The sequence below is a fragment of the Lichenostomus cassidix genome, chromosome 20 (assembly GCF_008360975.1).
Source record: "Lichenostomus cassidix isolate B80296 chromosome 20, HeHo_3.0, whole genome shotgun sequence".
In the NCBI taxonomy this organism is placed as follows: domain Eukaryota; kingdom Metazoa; phylum Chordata; class Aves; order Passeriformes; family Meliphagidae; genus Lichenostomus; species Lichenostomus cassidix.
In genome coordinates this window covers 559,988-577,199 of record NC_139500.1, presented here as the reverse complement: position 1 = coordinate 577,199, position 17,212 = coordinate 559,988, and the positions used below count along the sequence as shown (strand labels likewise).

Sequence of the window (17,212 nt, the reverse complement as noted above, 5' to 3'; positions counted from 1 at the left end):
GGGACCTGGGGCCTCAGGTATTTGGCCTACAGTGTTGATGGCAGGAGAAGATTTCTCAGATCCTTTTGCAAGTTCCCAAGCAGTTGGGTGACAGGTACAAATCAGCCCACCGTGGGCTTTTCATTCCTCAACCAGCAGAAAGGTCTGTGTATTTTTCCTTCCTGAAGCAATTGTATTTGGTGTCAAACCTGACGCGAACAAGACAGACACAGCCAGGAGGTGATGTTTTACACACCTTGGGGAATAGTCTGGTGTGTCCACAGCTTCCAGCCTGTCCCCCAGAATCATCCTCATCAGGAAGAGAGGAAAGGTGGGTCTGATGGAACCATCCTTGGGAAGAGGAGCCACAGGCTCTGTGCTTGTGGTCAGTGATAGTAGGAACTATCACTGAATAGATGCACGGGAGGAAATGCACATCCTGAGAAAGGCAGAAAGCTGGAGCCACGGGGGATGGCTCTGAATATGCTTTCTGGGAACCTGAACCAGAAGCTTCTCTGGTAACCAATATGCACTGGCATGTTTCCTGCCCTCTTCCGAAGGCCAGAGGAGCCCAAGGGTGAGAAGGCAGCAGGAGCCGTGGGCAGAGTGGTGCCAGGCGAGCAGGGGTGCAGCTCTGCCAGCCCCTCCTCTAGGCAGCAGCAGGCAGGGAAGTCAGCCTGCAATGAGGGGCTTTGGGGCACTCCTGGAACCTCAAAATGCATCCAAAAAGTTTAGACAAGCTGAAAACTTCAACTATTTACCTTTCTTTATGGCTCATTTTTGGATCGTACTTTGCTGTCTGCTTCCAGTATTTCCCCCTGGTACTTCCATGTTCCTGGGCTCTCAGTAGCACAAGCACTATCTATCTGTTCTTTATGCACTTTTCAACACTTGTTATGGATCTCTGCCAAGAAACCTGATAATTTTTTTTCCCATTTAAGGAAAAGAATTTGGGGCAATAAAAGAAAATCTCCATTGTACCCAAAGTGTTTCCACTCTGGAAAGAAAATCCCTGGAAACTGAGGGAAGTCTTAAAGGGGCATAATAAGAAACACCCTGTAACAGAGGCAGCTTCTTGTGTGTGATTGCCTTTCCCACTCCCAAGGACAAGTACAAGGCCCTTGGGCTGCAAGAACAATAGGGGTTATTGTTACATCCTAGAGCTCATTTCAGAATGTGAAACTCGGCAATGGTGACCCAGCCAAAACCCAGGGGCCACCAAAGCTGCTGCTCCCCTCTCTGTGGGACACCCTCTGTCCCACATGCCATTGCTGTTACAGGGCCGAGCACTGATTTGCAGGCAGGCCAGGAGCCTTCCTTTCCTCACAGCCCTTTGTTTTGCTGAAACCAGAAAAATGATGCAAACCAGCCTCCCCTCTTGCTTCACAGGATGGACAGGAAGATGCCAGACTGTCACACAGGCAGGGGTGTTTGGGAAGATGTGATACTTTTCTTTATGCAGGTGGAGGAGTCACTGCAGATCAGCAGAGGGATATTAATTTTCACATTTAGGCTCAGCCTATTTGCCTCTCATGTAGCTCAAACAAACACTGCCTTACAGACCTGTTCTGCCTGGCAGTGAAATCCAGATATGTCCATGCCACTGACTGCGAGTCCAGGAGAAAATATCTTTGCTGTACTCTGCCTATTTCCCCTAAAGTACTTGGGGTTTAAGGTGTTTCCTTGTCAATAACTGCTGTAATACCTGGAGAGAAACAGGGTTTGCACAAACTGCATCCAAACATTTGGCTGGCTCCATAGTCGGGGGAAATAACAAACCATAAATTAAGTTTGCAAGGCTCAGAGTACAAAAATATCTATTGAAATTTGTATCCAAACCAAGAGTGGGTGAAATAACCTTGGAGAAGAGTGAGCAGGATGCACATTTCTGCATATTCAGGCCTGCACTGCCCCTTGCTGACAAACTCTTCGTGTGGGACAAGAAATGCTGCAGGGAACAGATGTCCTGGGGGTGGAAACATCCTCTTCTCTCCCCAGACTTGTGGATCACCCCATGCACAGGCAGCTGGAGGGGCTGTCCTGGGCAGGGCTCCCTCTCCCAGCTTCTTCCAGTACCATTTTCAGTGCTGGCCAGAAGAGCCATATGGACTGGGGAGCTCCCAGCACTGGAACAGCCTGTGCTCCCGCCCTGCCCCTCCAGGGCTGCTCTTCAGCCTCTTGGCAGAGCACGGGAATGGCAGTGGCAGGGGAACCTGAGCAATGCAGGGAGATACAAATGCCCTGCTAACAAAGCCAAGGTGCTTCTCTCCCAGTGATTTAACCATGGTGAATCTGCTGTGTCTCCCTGCATTAGGCTACTCGTCATTCTCCCTCCCGGCATCACTAGGGGAGATAATGTGCTCGGGAGGTCAGTGCTGACAAACTCCTGCTCTCCTACAGCACCTGCCAGATGGAACTTCAAACGCTTTGTAATCATTAACAGATTTATCTTCCTAGCCCTGATGAGGGTTTTGTCTTTGTTGTAAGAGGAGTAAAGTAGGGTTTGGAGATGAAATGATGAGAAAGCAACAGAATGGAAGTGCTCTGAATATTGCCCTAACGTCTATCCTGTACTGGAAGTATTCATTGGGTAGGAGGACCTCCTTCACTGGAGGGGCACTGGGCTCGTGTATTGGTTTGAAAACAAACCAGTGGGAGATCACAAGTCAAGATTGAAATTAAAAATAAGTGAAATAATACAAGGAAAAGCACTGACAAAGCCAGATACAACCTAACACTCTGTTAGGGTGGTAGTAGCAGTCCAACTGAAGTAGTTCAGTTTAAGCAGTGATCCTGTGAAGGTCTAGTCTCCAGCTGAAGATCCAGTGGTAGCTCTTGTCCTCTGGGAACCCAGTAGACAGGGCTAGCTCAGGCCCTTCCAAGGCCAGGTTATATTCAGGTGGGAACACCTGGCTCCTCCCTCCTGGGCAGAGCATCCCACAATGGGATAAGTCCATGAGTCATGCGGTGGGTCCCTGATGGCCCATTGTCTGTCATCCGGGGTGGGTAATTAGCAGGTGATAACAGCTAACGGCCCACAGCTGGTGGAAATAGAATACTTAAATACATCTATATTGCAACCTAGGACAGCTGGGATTAAGCTGGTCAACAGGTTTCATTCCCAATTCTTCCTTCCACCCCCTTTCTGGGTGATCTTGCTTTTCTATATCTTAATTTTCTCATTTCCAGAAGGAAGGTAGTGACCAACTCCTTATAAGAAATTACTAAATATACAGCTGATACACAGTTGTGTGAAGTACTGGACAAAAGTGCTGTTTGGGATTTCAAAAGGCAACTTCTAAGGAAGATGTAGACATTCAAACATGAAATGTAATAGTCTAACACCGACATTGATAACACTGGGCATCAGGAGCCAGGCATGGGCGAGAGAAACATAGAAAATGGGGGAAAGCAGCACTGGGAATCTTTTTCCTAGTTAATCACATAAAATCAGACACCAGGCTCCTGTTTCAGAAACGTTGCAGTAGGAACTATCACTAGGGCCCAAGAGCCTTGGTCAGGCAAGGCAAGGGGAGAAGGGCACAGCTGTGTACGTCTGGGACAGCAGCCCAGGTGCTAATTGTTACTAATGGAGCTCCAGGCTCCTGGTGAAGGCCAATTTCCCTAGTGAGAGTGAAGGAGGGAGGCAAGAGGGACAGTGTGGCAGAGGAATACTTTGACTGCTGTGCTGTTGCCAGGAAAATCACCATTTTCTCTATTTCTGCTGTTTTCAGGTTTGTAAATGCTACTTTACATTGTAGTCCTAATCGGCAGCAGGGATCCACTACAATTCCTCCTATCTGTTTACAGCTGCCAGTATCTGCAGCCATCGCTGTGGGCTCGTTTCTTCACTGAGGGGCAGCCGGGGTGGGGGCGAGGCTCGGTTCGCCCTCTCAGCAGGGGTGATGAGCAACCTCCCGGAGCTCCGCTGCTCCCGAGGAATTGCCTGCGAGGCGGCGGAGCCCTGCCGCGCTGCCTGTGCTCCGCGCTTTTCCGCGGCACGCACCGCCGCCGCTGTTCTCCGGGAGCCGCCGGAATAGCCCCGCCGCAGGGAGGGGGCTGTCGGGCCGGTGCGAGCGGCCCGGGGCTGCAATGCTGCGCTCCAGCTCACGGTGGAGCTGCCCGGCCCCAGCCCCGGCCCTGCCGCCCGCCCGCCCCGCGCCGGGACAGCCGAGCGCGGCCGCGCCGGAGCCTCGGGCTGCACTTGTTGATCCCCGTGCCGAGGCGGCGGCAGGGAGCTCCGGAGCTTTGTTTTGTGTCCGCCCGGAGACAGGGCTGGGAGGCGGGCGCAGACGCGGCTCCGGCGCTGGCTGTAGGTAGGAGCGAGGAGACGCAGCCGAGGGAAGGCCTCGGAAAGCTTCCTGCCGAAGGATCCGATTTACCTCGCTTCCCTTCCCCTCCCCCTGAGCTTCGCGGCCAGCCGGGAGCGCCGCCGCCATCCCTCCGCCTTGAGGCTGCCCGGGGGGGATGCGAGCGGGGCCGCCCCTGCCGCCCGCCCCGCCGCAGGATGTAGCCGCCCTCGGCCCCGCACGCCCCGCACCGCCTCGCCGGGAGCCCGCGGGAGGAGGTAGGTGAGGGCTGGGCTCGGGCCGAGCCGCGGGAGCCTTTCCCCGTGTGCGGCGGCGGGGCTGCGATTTTGGGGCTGGGGGAACCGGTGTCGGCGGGGACGCGGCCGAGCGCCGAGCTGTGCGGGCTGTGCGCGGGGGACTCGCTCCTGTCTGCGTCGGGGTTTCTCTTCGTGCCATCTTGTGTAAGCAACAGTGTTCGGGGCTGTCAGGAGCCAGCCGGCTCCCTAAGGCAGGCTCGGGGATTTTTCTTATTCCCGTTTTCGTCGCTTTCCCAGTTATGCAGAGGCCGGCGTGGGGGGCTTGGGGGGCGTCCCTGGGCAGCGCAGAGAGGCAGAGCGCTTCGTTAGAGCGGCTGTAAATCCCCTCTTTTCCCTGCCCCAGCTCTGTTCTGGGGAAATCTCTAAGGCTGGAGTTACCAAGAGCCTCCGCATCTTCCCGCAGCCTACACGGCCGGAGGGCGGGGGGCAGAGCCGGGGGCTCCGCCTGGGTCGTGGGGACGCGCGGGGTCCGGCGGGGCCGAGCGCTCCGGGATGGCAGCCCGGGGCCAGCGCGTCCCTGGCCGGCGGCCCGGGTCCTCTCTCGGGGCAGCCCCGCTCCCGAGCCGGCTCAGGCTCCCGGGCCTCCGCAGCCCTCCCGGACGGGGCGTGCGGGGACCCTGCCGGGCGGAGGCGGGGGCCCGGCGGGGCGGGGGGAGCCCGGCAGCCGCCCGGGGGAGCTCGGCGGCAGCGGCCGGCCGCACGTGGAGCGGGCAGGGCTCGGTCGGGGCGCTCGGCGGCGCCGGGCGCGGTTCAGCACCGGCGGGCGGACAGCGCCAACGCCCCCGGCGGATTAACGCTCCGCTCTTCCCGCGGGCGCGGCGGGGGCGGCGGGCGGAGACCCACGGCGGCCTCTCTTGCAGCTCCGGGGCATGGAGGGGAAGGAGAGGTGAGCAGAGCCGGCCCCGCGCCCTGCCCCGCGCCGCGCCTCGCAGAGTCCAGCCTGAGGGGGACCAGCGATGCCTCTGGGGATGAATAAGCATGGATCTCGCTCTACTACCTCTTTGCCTCCGGACCCCACCGAGATCGTCAGGAGCAAGGCCTGCTCCCGAAGGGTCAAGCTCAACGTGGGGGGATTGGCCCACGAGGTTCTCTGGCGGACCTTGGACAGGTTGCCGCGGACCAGGCTGGGTAAGCTCAGAGACTGCAACACGCATGACTCCCTCATGGAGATCTGCGACGACTACAACCTGGAGGAGAACGAGTACTTCTTCGACAGGCATCCCGGGGCATTCACCTCTATCTTGAACTTCTACCGTACTGGCAAGCTGCACATGATGGAGGAGATGTGCGCCTTGTCCTTCAGCCAGGAGCTGGACTACTGGGGGGTGGATGAGATCTACCTGGAGTCCTGCTGCCAGGCCCGCTACCACCAGAAGAAAGAGCAGATGAATGAGGAGCTGAAGAGAGAAGCAGAGACCCTGAGGGAAAGGGAAGGGGAGGAATTCGATAACACTTGCTGTGCTGAGAAAAGGAAAAAGCTTTGGGACCTCTTGGAGAAGCCCAACTCCTCCGTAGCGGCCAAGGTAAGACTTCCACATCTCTCTTGTCCACTGGCTTGTGGTGATGCTTAGCCAAGGTGTTGTCCTGCTTTAGTGTCTGGGCACCTGTGGCTGGATGGATGCTGACACTGAAGGCGAGAAAGGCCTCTCATATACAAATTACTTTTAATGGTTTTTTGGTGTTTTTTTCTTGTAGTTTGGAAGGGATCTGGTTTGAACTTTCCTGGGGCAGCCTAGGCTGCTCAGCATGGGAGAAGCTCCTCTGAGCAGTGGGTCAGCACACAAACATTGCTGTGTGCTGGACATTTTAGACTTGTTAGCCACTGGCCTGTGTTAGTGCAGTTTGTAATAGGGCTTTCTTTGGGCCTAAAACGTGTGTCTTCTGCTGCTTAACCAAACTGGCTTTCAAGAGCCAGTTCTGCTTGAACTCTTAGACCCAGGTACAGTGAGGAAATAATGCCTTCCATTCCAGGGCTTAATTTAATTTTCTGTTTTGTGGTGAAATGCATCTCCTAGTTATTTGTATCAAGCGCTCTAGGCTGCATGTCTGCTAAAGCTGATAGTTGAATTTCATCCATTACCTGATTGCAGCCTATTTCAAGTGTTCCCTGTGCAAGTGATGCAACTCTGTCTCTGTCAATAGCTGAAGTGCTGCTGACTCTGAAGTTGGTTCCAGTGAGCAGATCTACTTGAAGGTGTTTTGAAGATAAGATCCATGTTGGGAGAAACCAGTGTCAGAGTTGGCTCTGATAATTTAGCTGCCTCATGTTAGTCACATTTTCTTTAGTGAGGAAAATCTCTGCGAACACAGTGATTCAGTAACCATGGGGACAAAAGTGAAGGGGGAGAGGTTGAAAACTGTGGGATGAATAACTGAAAAGCATGAGAGACTGAGCAGTAGGGACCAAAACTTGAATTTTCTACATACCCACATCCTCACTGTGTGGCACAGAAGTCGAAAGAGGCCCTCGCTACCTCTGTAATGCACATCCTTTTTTATGAATACCTGCAAACACAGACCTTGGCTCCATCCCTTAGGAAGTCTGGCTTGAGTGGACCCCTTGTAAACACAGACTTCTTAACTTCTTTTTTCCTGTTCTCAAAATGCTGCACATCATGAACCAAGAGCATGTATGGAACTTTGGGCAAGAGATTTGCGGTGTGGAGCAGTTCATCTCGGTAGGGGAAGGGGCAGCATGGTCTGCCTGCTGAACCCATTATCACTTTTTTAATGACAAACAGAGCCCCAGAGTGTCTCTATCTCTCCAGTGGCACAGATGACACGGTGATGAACGCATTAATAATTTATAAGGCTCCTTTGGCACAGTCCTGGAATCCTGAAACACAGGCCCCAGGCTTTGCTGTCTGTGGCACTGACTCAAAATCCATTAGAGACTGTTGATGTTCATGATTTATTGTATATGAGCAAGGGTCATTCTTGCCAAATAAGTGTCTTTTGTGATTTATAAATGAAATACACTCTAGCTTCATTTTCTGAGAAAATTCTCGGAGTAAGTGCACTCGGCATTGCAGGCTCTGGATTAATTGAGAGGGAATGGTAATGCATCATTACCCTTAGCATTTAAAGCTGCCATTCTGTGCCTTCATTACTGCAATGAAAGTGATGCTGTGTGTTCGCAGACCCCAAATACTTCAGCAGTTCCCAAACACAGATTCCCACTCATTTCGTGTGTAGCAGGGCAAACAGGCCTGATGAACAATTAGCTTAGCAGGCAGGGACAGCAGCACTGCTAAGCCTATTCTTTATCCGATTTGCTCCCTGCTGCTGGATAGCTTTTCCCTCGTGCCAGGGTATGCCCTTTGCTTTGATCACCTTCCTGAGAATTCAATCCACATATTGAATAGGTTGGACTCTTCAGCTTCTGATAGAAGGACATGGGGAGAGGGACTTGGCAGCCTGACCTGTTATCTGACCTATCCAGCTGTGCCCAGGCTCCCTTTCAGGCTGTGTTTGCTGAATCTGAGCCTCTGCCTGACAGCTCCTGGCCAGCTTTCCTCAGCTGGCTGCTCGGTGGAGCACTTCAGTGGAGGCCATGGGCCCCCAGGAACTTGTGTCACCTCTCCTAAAGCCAGATTCCATCTGCTTTGCCAGGTCTGGGAGCTCAAACTGTTCCTATGGAAAAGGAACAAAGTAAACTCTTGTGAGGTTTAATGTCACACAAGGTCCTAAAACCACTGCTGGGGAAATCTGAACTACTCTTGTTTATTTTTTCTCTTCAGACTTGTGCCACTCAATGCAAAGGGTTTTCCATGCAACAAATGCAAGATATCTTCATGCTTTCTTTAAGAAGTCCAGAAAATAGCTACAAATGCAGGTTCTCCCCAAGCCAAACCAGGGACTTTGGCTGGTCAGCATTGATTGTATTTTAACATTTTCCGCACAGCACCTCGCCTGACCCTCTGTACCAGCTTACTGCATGGTTATACTGGGACCAGATAAACAGAGAGAGTTCCTTTTTATTTCTTTGGTTTTGTGGGGTTTGCCTTTTTTTTATTCTTGGATGTTTTTCGTTGGTGTTGGTTTTCGTGGATTTTATTTTTATTACTTATTTAAATGGGACGATACGTGGTGTGTCCAGGGTGGAAAACAGCATTCAAATAAGAGAAGAATAATCCCCCAGACCTTAGTTTTTGTTACTTTCTTATCCACTGGAGATCTATCCATATTTTTAGATTACTCTGTCAGGCTTTTAAACCAACCACCTCGTGGCAAGCAGGGTCTTATTTATGTGCGAGGCTTTGTCCTGTAGGTGACTGGAGAGATTCTCTTGGATTTTATAATTCCCACTCCTTGAGAGGCCCCAGGTTTGCAGAGGAGGCACTGGGAGGGTGCTGGAGCTGCAGCCCTGCTGTCACCCTGCATCAGCAGAGCGCTGAGTGCTGCTGTCCCTCGAGCTGCACTCACAGCACTGTCCCCGTGCGAGGTGTCAGAGCCATGGCTGCTCTCCAGCTGTGCCCCAGGGGCAGACAGGACAACCAGTGCCCAAACTGGTTTCAGTTCAGCCCCAGTCCGTTGAGCTGGGATGCCCTGGCTGGGCTGTGCTGCCCTGTGCTCACCTCACCCAGAGGGAAATCTCTGTGCACCGAGGGACTTGCCCTCTGTCAAATGGAAAAAATATTTATCAGGCAGTTATTAAATAAAACTCTCCATTCATCTCCCTCTAACCTTAGAATATATCTTAAAGGCTCTGATTCACCTGTTTCCTGTGGTTATTCGCCTGTATGTCCCTGAGAAATACTCAGTGCAGGTTTTGTGCATGCTTTCTTCTCTTCCTGCAATCACTGTTTTTGCATGTTCATGCTTATTTTTATCATTCTCCCAATCTATCTTAATAGTTTGGTTGATTCTTCGTTATGTTTTTTCAATAGTATTCTTCATGTACTTTGGTGTACTCACAACATCCATTTTTAACCACAGAGAACTCTGGTGCTCACTTCTGTCATGGTTTACTCTAAAAGATGACGAGGTGCAGATATTTTCTGGAGTAGCTCTTACATTTTGTCGCATGGTAGTTTTCCTTTCCTCAGGAAAGAAAAGCAGCTCTCCAGAAGCCAAGCAGAACTGCTGCTTTTCCTCGGGGCTTAGCATCCGTGCCAGGGCAGTAGTGGTTAGCACTGCTCCAGCATTCTGGTTTGGGCTTTTAATCCTAATTGCTCCTTCCCTTGCCAAGGCTAAGCCTGGGCAGCTGGTTCCTGTCACCCTCAGCCCAGTCCTGGCCTGCCAAAGTACCTTCTGGAGCTGTTGCTTTCCACTAACCAAGGCTAGTCAGGATCTGTGGGTCTCCCACCTGCCTGGCCCTTGGGAGAACCAGCCTAGCTGTAATTCCAACTAAACTTCATGTGGTATCCTGAAAAATAAAAGACTGCAGTTGTTTCGTGCTTTGCCATATGAACAAATAACAAACTAGACCAACTCAATAGCTTAGATTAACTTCCACGGTTCTGGAAATTCTCTGATCACCTGGACCTTTCCAGCAACTCTGCAAGAACATTGTCCTTTTTGCTTCTTAAGAGGAAAGTATTTATTTTCCTCCTTTAGTCCTTTACAAATGATTTCCCCAATCAATATTTGAGCAATTAGTGTTGCATGGGGCGGGGGGGGGGAAGTCTGCTCGTCTTACAGACTCCTCTGCATGTGCTGGTTTCATCTATTTTTCTCTTGCTGTCCTGAAGGCTGAGAAAAACACGATGACATCACCCACTTTGCAAAAAGCTTCTCTGCATATCTGCATGTCAAGTAGGATGTGCACTTCCTTTCCTCCTCACTGCCTCCACTTCCCACTTGTCCCTGTCCTGTTGGGAGCTCAGCTGCAGTGATCCTTCCCTTCTGACAGGCTATTTCTCATCTTTTCCCCTGCTCCTGCTATGCCTTTGCCAGTGCAATAATATCACATTTATCCTTGAAAACATGCAACTCCAATTCGGTAATCTCATTATGCATGCCTCTACATTCCTTGAACAGCTTTTCTCTGCTGCCCACTGCTCTCTGCTGCTAATCTCTGGATGCATTGCTTAGGGACTGGGGAGGCTGCTCTGTAAGCTCTTTTCTTATTATTGTTGATAGTAGTGACAAAATAAGAATGATAAAAGCCTCTTGGAGATGCATTTGCTACATCTAGAGCGTTCTTCCCCCACATGGGCTTTCTATTCCTGGCCCTCCCTTATGGTGTGCAGTTTTCATTCATCTCTAAACCTGCCTGAATTTAGCATTTGGCAGAGGAAACCCCTCTCCCGAATTGCAGGGGTCACATCTTAGCCATGTCTTGTTTGTTTCCAAGGGTCTCATCACAGGGCACATGTTGACTTTGACTATTAAAGCCAGATTGCCCATATTTTGCCTCCATCTGTAATTTTTTTTAGTATGATGCAGCTACTGCCTTGGCTTTTCTTGCTATATATAGGAGACTTTTTCCCTTCATTCAAAGTGAGCTCCTCTCTTCAGAGATCCTCAAAAACACAGCCTCATTCCAAAGCCTGTCCCCTAGGTTCAGGGATTTGCCACTTTGGTCTGTAGCTTATCTCTGGTTTTCTAGCACAGCACTGTCCTGTGGACACACAAATGATTGCTGTTCTGGATCAATCTCTTTTCATCCTGCAGCTGCTTTCCGGGTCTTGTCCTTCCAGTGGACTTAAATCTTTTGTCTGGGGAGCCCTACTTCCTATGTTTAGTTCCCTGCAATCTGTCCTCTGTGTCTGTCTCACCAGTGGACCTTCCCACAATGTGTTGCTGTGCTGCCAGTTCCCAGAACTCCTCTCCATTACAGCCTTCACAAGTTCCCAGTTTGGGGAGAAAACCCCCACCCAAACCCTAGTAAAACTGCCAGCTTGGTAGTTGTGTCCTGTGATTCTGTCCTGGTTCTGAAGAGTCTTGCTGGGGGTCCTTTTAACACACCCTGGCCAAAGGCATTGTATCCTGCATGGGATGTATCTGCCAACAATTAGCTCGTGTTGAGCTCTCCAGGTGGGATCCTCCCCTTTCAAAGGTGATCCTTTCCCAGAGCAGTTATTTCAGCCCTTGGACCCAGGCAGGCTACTGCCTGGCACTCCTGCATCCAGCAGTTTCCAGTCCAAGCCTGCAGCTCTGCAGTCTCCAGAGAATTTCATAAAAGGAAAGTTAATTGTTAGGCCTCATACTTCTTTTGATGCACTTGCCATCCCGTACATGAAGTACCAGTATGCACAAACACGTATATGTTGGCAACTCCTGGATTTTTAACTTCTCTGTAACTCCCTGCTAGGAGAGCCTGGAGTGATTTCATGGTCCTCCCTGAGTCTGAGCATCCCCATCCATGTGAGCCTGCCTGCCTCTGGAGGGAAGCGACAAGCTTACATGCTTGGGCTGAATTCCTTGGAGGATGTGTGCTATAGAAGTATAGTCAATGCTATTCTTAAAGCACCATCTTCTCACTTGTACCTTTGAAAAAATCTCCGAGAAATTAATTCCCCTCGCTGCTTGGTATTCTCCCATCCTGTTCAGCCTGAGAGCAGACAGGGTTTGAGGTGCCAACGTCACCAGTCAAAAAGTGGAAAATCTTGCAACAATGGAAAATTCCTCTCCTGTTCAGCTGTAACTGCAGAGGTTTAGTAATAATGGGATTCAGGAGAAAAGTGCTGGGCCCAATCCCCCCAGGATGTGCTGGTGTGGTGTAATGTGCACTGTGTGCAGGGGTGGCTTTATCAGGTCCCTGAGTGAAGCACCTCACGGGTGGCAGGGCCATGTTGACCACAGCAGTGTCCGGAGCTGGCTCTGCACACACATTCCAGAGCTCTCTGGAAAAATCCATTCTTCTCTTAACTCTTCTTACACAGTGAGATAAATATCCTTGCCATCACATTCTTCTTTTTACCCATTTCTCCAACCACAATTTCCTTCTGATTTCTCTTGATGTGAATGCCCCCATGGAGAGGAATAATCCAATGTTACTTTTACAGCATGAGCGTTGCTATTTGTCATTGCTAATGGCAAAATATTTATGTCAAAGAAAGTTCACAGCTGATCGCTTAGTTCTTACAATAAACACAGTCACTATGATTTACTCTATGGACAGATCTGGCAGCAGCAGAAGCACAATGGGGCTGGTGAATCTGAGCAAGGCATTAATATCAGCCTTCTCTCAAGAAGCTCTACATCTATGTTGTCACATTAAGGCAGACAAGGATCAGACTCCAGTAAGCCTTGGTGAAGTCTTGTTCTGATTTCTAATGAGAAATTTTATCCTTCATTGTAGAGAGAGGCTGAGGTAAGCACTGTGCCTTTGTACATGGCTATGGCCCCTCCCCAAGAACTAGATTCCCAAGCAGATTTATTTTCTACGTCCCCCAATTACACCAGCAGCCCCACTCCTGCTTCTGTGGGGGGTAAAACTCCCATTGAAAGTATTTGGAACAGATGAGTATTACAATGTCTGCACTCATCAAGCAAAGCTCTCAAAGTGCTTTGAAAAGATGGATTAGTTAAGGGCAGGACAAACCTGTGATATATGTATTATCCCCACCTTAAAGTGATGAGGTCACCATTGCCCAAGGTCAGCGAGGAAGGCTGGGCAGGGCTGTGGGGACCTTGGCTTCCTGCTCTCCCGTGTCACCAGGACATTTTCATGGGACAGAGGAGCTTCCCGTGGTCACTGGGCACTGCCCACGGTGAGATCTTATTGAGGGAAAGGTGCTGGCAGCCCTTTGGCAATTTGTCCAGGGGGATGGAGAGAGAAATCAACCCACTCCTTGTTTAAGCACAGGTATTCCTACTGAAATGAGCCCAGCCTGCATTGGAAAGTGCTGGAATCCTTTGTCAAGTTTGAGGGATGAGCAGATACAGAAAATAGCAGGTTTTCCTATGGTAGATCTAAAAGCAGGAGGTCTGTACTGGGGTGTTTCCTGCATGCTCTGATTCAGCTCTGGTTCTAGGCAGGGGATGCTGCTAAAGTGTTTTCAATGGCAAGGGAGTGCAGATGTCAGACTTACATACAGAAAAAAGCTGTGTTGTGAAGTGATTAAATAAATTGTAATACGTGCAAGACCATATACTGATATGTATGAACTTGTATTAAACCTGCCTGTCCACACAGGAATTCCTTTTCACCAAATTTAACCTGTATAAAGAAGGTATTTATTTTCAATTAAGAGCAAATCTGTGCAACCAGCTCCACTTTGAGCACAACAAATGTAATGAATTACTCAAGTGTTACTGGACAGGAGCAGTGTCTCCTCAGACACCCCAACTGCCACCTTTGGTAGAAACAGTACTGGGGTGAAGGAGAGAGTCAGAGCATGGGTATCTTTGGAGGTCCCTTCAGCCTGGCCTCAAAGACAGGTCTGCATTTTTTGTGTGTTCCCCCTTTCTCTATGCACAAGTCTCTCCCAGTCCCATTGTGATTCCTGTGTTTCTGCTGAGGTTTACAGTTATTCTTGTCCAGTGATGTGGACCATTGGTCCAAGGACTGTGGATGATTTGTGACCCTTCCCTGAGCTGCTGGCACTGCAGTGGGGGGAAGGTGGCCTTAGCTCAGCACTCAGGCTCTTAGTTGTGTGTTTGGGCAAGACAAATGAACAGCGAAGCCAAAACCAAAGCACTCATTGGTACCCAAATGATATTGTTAACATCCGTCCTGTATCTGTCTAATCTGATAAAAAACTTATGTCACTAACAAAAGCTGGTGAACAGTCAAAGCAAATTGAAGGAACAATTTATTTGAAAGTACTTTTTTCTCTGCTGTACATAATCAGTTCCTGTTATTCTGAGTTGAACTTACTCAATACTGTTTGGACTAGGATTCGTGCAGAGTCTCTAGCCAAAAGCACAGATTAGTTTTGTTTTATTTTATTTAAGTCCATTTGCTCTTGCTCATTTTTGAACAAAATGGAGCTGTAAATCTCATTTGCAGTACATAAACAGCATAAACACCAGAAATGCTCTCTCACTTGTACTGATAGGCAAAATGTTTCTAAAGCATGATTATGCTTAGCAAATATTCAGGCTCAAGATTCCTCGTGGATACCTCTGAAATAATAAATTGAAGGTGTGAGCAAAGAGGTCTTGTGCAGTGTCACCACTTAAAATCTTTTGTAGGGGCAGGAACTGTAGTAAGCACACTTCCCATGACAAGGAATCTCCTCCAATTGCCAGCTATGCTTGGGTGGTTCAATAGCATCCAATGGCAGCGTAAACTGGGCATGGAAACATGCAGTGGCACAAGGCACCAGGAGCAGCAGCTTGGGTCCCTGAGGACCCTTTTGTATCACTGTCCACTCTTTTTGAAACCTTCTCTGCAGTGATTTGGTCTCTGCCCATCCCTGCCTTTCCCTGAGTGCACCATGTGTTTGTCCTCCCAGCTGCCTTATCAGGTAGAGCAGTATGATTGTCCTGCTTTATGTGGAGAGCCTACAGAGGCTTCTCAGGGGCTGTGGTGGAGCAAGGGACAGAGCTGTAATTCACCCCTACTCCCTGGGCCCCCTTTTTCTCTGGTCAGCTGGATCCCAGCCACGTGTTCAAGCGGCAGTTGTAATTCATGACAGTTGACCACTTCTGTAGAGCTGCCTAGGAATCCATGCGAGATTTGGTTTCTTCATATTTCTGGGAATCAGGTTTTTGTCTGGCACATTCTCAGCTCTGAAAAACTTGTTTCACACAGCTGTGATTTTTCTGTTTGTTTGAAAATGTCTGTCTCTTGCTCTGCACACTTCATTGCTTCTGCAGTCCATGCTTTTGTCAACCATAGTGACCACACATTAAACAAACTCTCTACTCCCTGTAATTGGTGCATTTGACCAATTCCACTATTAGCAATGTCTGTAACATCCCTGTACTTCTCCATATCTGGCCACTCTCAAAAACTACAGATAACTCAAGTGTCTGCATAGACAAGGAGTGGAACTCGCTTCCTCAGGTAGTGTTTGCTGTCTGCCTTCCCGGTGGAATAAGGAGCTTTCCCTCCTTGTTTACTTTCTCGTGAATTTTTGGTAAATCTGTCCTTCACAGCATAAAAGTTGAATCCTTTTAGAAAATAAAAGGATAAAAAACAGAAGCGTTGTCTTCCCTCCTGTCAATGTGCCAGAAGTTTATTAATAATACATAATAATTATACATTGCGTTTCTTAGCTGCTTTCATGTGAGGATCTAAAAGTGCTTCACAAACATTAATTAAGTAATCCTCACGCCTGCCTGGTGCAGTAACTATTGCTATCAATCTGCACTGAAATATGACAGTGCAGAAGAAACAGTAAATAAGAAAATCTCCCAGATGCAGGCAAGAGCAAAGCTGGTCTAGCAAGGCAAAGCAGGCTGGAGCAGATGCTGTCATTCTGTGGTTGGACTTCGTGTGAATCCAGCAGTTCTCCTGCATCAGCACCACTCCCTCTGGAGCTCGGGGCTGTTGGACACAGGCTGGACACAGCAGGGAGGAGATTTTCTTGACCAGTGCAGTATTTTCTGTGCTGGCAAGAGGAAAGTTGTGATTGGCAGCAGACACTGTGTCCTGGTCGGGAGCAGCAGAGCTGGTGGCAGCAGCTCTCCCTGAAGCAGCCTCAGCAATGGGATTTACTGATCCTTGCCCCAAGAAAGCCTCTGTTGGTTACCCTGGGCAGGAGAGCTCCTCAAGGGCCAGCCCAGCAAGGGCAAGTAGTGTCCCACAAAGGGTCTCTTTAACCCTTAGCTGACCGCCCCAGGGACCTTCACAGTGTTTGTGGTGTCCCCACATAATGTAGTTCACTCTATTCTGCTCACAAACTTTATAAAGTCCTGCACAGGCAAGCTCCAAAGCTCACCTTAGTTCTTTCCTCAGTCCTTGGAATGAACTGCTGAAGCAGATGTTATCAAAGGGAGTATTTCAGAACCTCATGCATTCCTCATGCCACCCAAGGCAGCAACAGACCCAATACTCCATGTATGTGTTCTGACCTTTCCATGTATGTGTCTCAGCAGGACAGGACATTTTTGGGCTGTCCTGATTAGGAGATATTTCCACCAAACATAAGATGTGCTGCATTCTAGCACACGAGGTGTCTGAATGCATTTTGCTAATTGACATGTTTGTGCTCTCTCTGTATTTACACACAATGTTATTCTATAGGTGTAACTTTAGACTTCCATCAATCCCAGGGAATAGTCTCATTTAACACCTGCAGCCCTGGCCAGAGCTCCAGCACATGCCTGCTGAAATATCAGATTTTTATCATGCTAAGCAAGTGCATCGGGTCTCACTGGAGGGATCTTTGGCCTGTCTTTCTTCTCTGCTGAGCACTGGAGCAGGCACAATTCCATTGTTTCTGCATGTTCATTAAGCTAAAGAACTCATTTGCTGAAGTTTCTGGCTATGAATGAATGGCCATGAACAAAACCCACTTGACTTAATAGTTACTTTTAAAGATGCTCCTAAGTGCTTCTGTAAAGTGGCTGTGAAATACTTCTTAGTTTGCACTGTCTTCTGAAAAATTTGCTTCATGGTCCAGATAAGTTGGGCATGGCAATGCCACTTCCAGGAGTTATAGATGTAATTAATTTAATCCATAAACTCTTCGCAGAAAGTTCTGTCTTTCTGTTCTGTGTTTACATAGCACTAAGTGCAACAGGGTCTTGACTCACAGCTCATGTATGCTACCCCAAAAATTAGTA

The 17,212-nt window shown here is 49.4% G+C and overlaps 1 protein-coding gene across 1 annotated transcript in view; it reads left to right on the top strand.

Annotated features, from left to right (window-relative positions):
• The first annotated feature begins 4,031 nt into the window (after window positions 1–4,031).
• The window catches only part of KCNB1 (potassium voltage-gated channel subfamily B member 1), a 103,032-nt gene continuing 89,851 nt past the window's right edge, over window positions 4,032–17,212 (top strand). The window contains exons 1-2 of the mRNA XM_085079010.1: window positions 4,032–4,546; window positions 5,446–6,108. Of these exons, the coding sequence (XP_084935136.1) occupies window positions 5,542–6,108 (567 nt within the window). The 5' untranslated portion in view covers window positions 4,032–4,546; window positions 5,446–5,541. The remainder of the gene's footprint in view (window positions 4,547–5,445; window positions 6,109–17,212) is intronic.